This window comes from Eutrema salsugineum, unplaced genomic scaffold, assembly GCF_000478725.1.
Source record: "Eutrema salsugineum unplaced genomic scaffold, Eutsalg1_0 scaffold_3, whole genome shotgun sequence".
In the NCBI taxonomy this organism is placed as follows: Eukaryota; Viridiplantae; Streptophyta; class Magnoliopsida; order Brassicales; family Brassicaceae; genus Eutrema; species Eutrema salsugineum.
The window spans coordinates 12,767,387-12,770,848 of record NW_006256756.1 but is presented as its reverse complement, the minus strand read 5'-3'; the positions used below and the strand labels follow the sequence as shown (position 1 = coordinate 12,770,848).

The 3,462-nt window shown below is 37.9% G+C and overlaps 1 protein-coding gene across 1 annotated transcript; it reads left to right on the top strand.

Annotated features, from left to right (window-relative positions):
• The first annotated feature begins 868 nt into the window (after positions 1–868).
• LOC112085433 lies at positions 869–1,330 on the top strand. The gene has a single exon (XM_024154646.1). It carries the CDS (start codon positions 869–871, stop codon positions 1,328–1,330), a length of 462 nt encoding a protein of 153 aa, XP_024010414.1.
• The last annotated feature ends 2,132 nt before the right edge of the window (positions 1,331–3,462 follow it).

Sequence of the window (3,462 nt, the reverse complement as noted above, 5' to 3'; positions counted from 1 at the left end):
GGCGTGCTTGAAGCATACATGCCACCCGGATACAAGAGGAAAATTTTCAAATCATGCCACTTCTAAAGTCATGGCGGCTCTGCTGAAGTCTAAGTACGAAAACGCAATAGTTGGTCAATGTGCGAGAAAGTTACCTCCAATTGTTATGTCCGAATATAATATTACAGACTCTTACTGGAAATGCTGGAAAGCTAAGGAGCTGGTTATATGCTCTGCGCACGGAACAGAATAGACTTCTTTCAAATTATTACCGATTTACCTCCATGTGCTCAAGTATTCCAACCCCGGTACCATAACACATTTGTCAACTGAGAGAGATGAAAAAGGTATGACAAGGTTTATGTCCGTATTTATGGCATTGGCTGCCTGTATTTACGATGAAAACATTTGAAAGCGGTAGTTGTTGTTGATGGAATCCACCTGTTTGGTAAGTATAAGGGTTGTCTATTAACGGCCAGTGGACAAGATTCTAATTACCAGGTTTTTCCAATTGTGTTCGCCATTCTCGATGCAGAGACTGACTAGACATGGAGGTGGTTCTTTGAGAAGTTGGTAGACATTATTCCAGATACTTCTGAGCTTACTATTATCTCGGATAGGCAAGGTGGAATTGCCAAAGCAAAAGGAGTGGTATCCACAGGCACACTACGGTGCATGTCTGGTCCATATCCAAAGAAATGTTCACGCTAAACACAAAGGTTCCGGTCAGAAAGGTTTGGTCGGAAAGGCAAGAGAAGCGTTCACAGTTTCTAACTTCAAGAGACTATATGCAAGGTTGAAGGATGTTGATTATAGATGTTGGGAGTACAATGAAAAAATCTCTCTTGCATTGTGGACTAGGTCACACTTTACTAGTCAAAGGTATAATATGACGTCCAGTAACATTGCAGAGTCTCTGAACAATGCACTATTTGCAGCAAGAGACGGTACAATCGTTGCAATGCTAGAATTTATCAGGCGAATGTTAAGTAGGTGGCTTGAATGCAGAAGAGAGAAAATTCAAAAGATGGATGGTGACGTTCTAGAAGAAGTTGACAAGTTAATGAACCTTCAGCAAGAAAAATCAGCTGCCCTTTCGGTTCAAGGCATTTCTGCGTGGGAGGTTGAAGTCAGTTCTGAGTTCATCGGTGTACGGCGGCATGTAGATCTTCTAAACAAAACATGCACGTGTCTAGAGTCTCAGACATTGAAATACCCTTGCCGACATGCCATGGCCGCAGCTAGGCTTCGTCAAGTGGAGTACAGCAGTTTGGTTAACCCAATTCTTAGGAAATCAACGTGGAGTCCGACCCTGACGACATTTGTATCCCTGCTGAGGTGCGAGCCCTGACTATTATGCCAGCAAAGTCAAAAAAGTCCATCAGGAAGGCCTCCGACAAAGAGAAAACTTTCAGCAGGAGAGTATCCTCAGATTAGTTCTCAGCGAAACAATTTTCCCCCAATCGTAATATTACTGTCTACTGATATATGCTGTTACAGGTTACGAAAAAGAAGAAGCCAAACATATGGTCGAGATGTGGAAATCCCGGACATAACCAGGCAAAATGCAAGGAACCATTGGGTTGACCGGGTGTGGCTTTTGTTGGGTGTTTTAAGGGGCGTTTAGTTTGGTTTTTGTGGGGGTCTTGTTGGTTTTTGTGGGGGTCTTGTTGGTTTTTGTGGGTGGCTCTCGCTTTGGTTTTCGGCTTTTGTTTCCTTGTGTAAACTATGTTATTTTTGTAAAACCTGCCATGGCATAAACTATGTTATTTTTGTTAAACCTCCCATAATCTATGTTTTATTTTGTTTTTGTTAGCATTTGTTATATTTGTTATCGATTATATGGTGTACACTGGACAAGGTGTACACTAGACAAGGTGTACACATTATCTGTGTACGCTAGACACGGTATGCAACCTGTATCCCGTACACATTACATGGCGTACGCATATAATATGGGTGTACACAAATAATATGGTTGTATTTCATTATATGTAAACTGTGAAAAACATAAGAGGAAGAAATAACAAACAATGATCATGTCTCTGAAATGAAAAAGTAGGACACAACTACACAAAGAAACGGTTTATTCAAAAAAATCAATTCATTACCTTTTTGACAAACCGCAATTATTCAAAATGGTTTATCACGAATAAACGCGAATCAAATACAAAACGACAAAAAACCAATTAAGTACCTTCCTGAAACCCGATTTTTTCTAGGCACCTTTGACCGTCTCGTTTTCCTCTCTTAAAAACCTACTTCTTCTCCTCTTCTATAAAAAAGCGTCCCATCCTCCTTCATTAAAACAAGTTACAGCACACAGAAAAAGTGAAATATCCATATTAATACTTTTCCTACTTCCTGAAAATGTACTCCTCCAAAGTTATTTCATTGCAATTGAAGGAACTGCGGAGGAAAAGAGTTCGTTTTTCAGTACAGGTATTTTATTGGTTACTGTTTTACAGTTTCGTTCATCTAAATCGTCTAAGTAATTTGGTACAGGTATTTAATTGGTTACTGTTTAACAGTTTTGTTCTTCTAAATCATCTAACTAATTTGTGTTTTGCCGATTTGATTAGGACATGTGGGTGAGGACTTGTATCACTGGGAAGCTATCCTAATGGGGCCAAAAGGTTCACCATATGAGAATGGGATTTAGACATTCACTTTCCTCTGGAGTACCCCTTCGCGCCATCGAGGGTAAGGAATGAAGCATATGATTGCTGTCTCTATTTACTGTATTTTTAGTTAGGACTACCTTAAATAAAGATTTCAATTCCTAATAACACTGTGTTATTGCAGGTGACGTTCAAAACAAAAGTCTATCACCCAAACGTGAATACTTACGTGAACATTTTTCTTAAGATGTTGAACCCAACTCACTTCAAGACCAACTATAGCATCAATGATGTATTTTTACATATTCCCATATTGGTTTTATGAAAGAAAGAAATTGTTATTGTCTTTTGCTTATTTGTGTCTAAATTTCTATGAAATCAAGGTTTATTTGTGTCTACATCTCTATGAAATCAGGTTCTCACTGAAATACACCAGATGTTAACTGCCCCCCAAATAAGTGAAGGACACTATTTTGCTGAAGACATTGCAAGAATTTAAGTGGAAGATAGGGCTGCTTTTGAATCCACTGCACTTGCATTGAAGGTGGAGCACGCCAGAGCATGAAGTCGTCTATTTTTTTTTTAAATAATGAAAACTCTATTTATGTTGAATTTGTCTTTATTTGGAAAAAAACATAAACACTATGTTTGCTTTAATTTATTAATTTTAAGTTGGTCTCCTTTCTATAATTCTTGACATATGTTTTGTGATTTTTGTTTTCCTATGTGTTTGCCGTAATTTTTGTTAGCGTTTTTTTCTGTGTTTTATGATTTTCTTGATTTTTATTTTGATAGTTTGCCATATGTTAATTTGAGGAAGCATATGTTATTTTTGTTAATAAGTATGTTAATAAGTATCGGA

Bases quoted from the DNA above. Each gene is read 5' to 3' on its own strand.
- LOC112085433 (XM_024154646.1), top strand. From the start codon at position 869: ATGACGTCCAGTAACATTGCAGAGTCTCTGAACAATGCACTATTTGCA.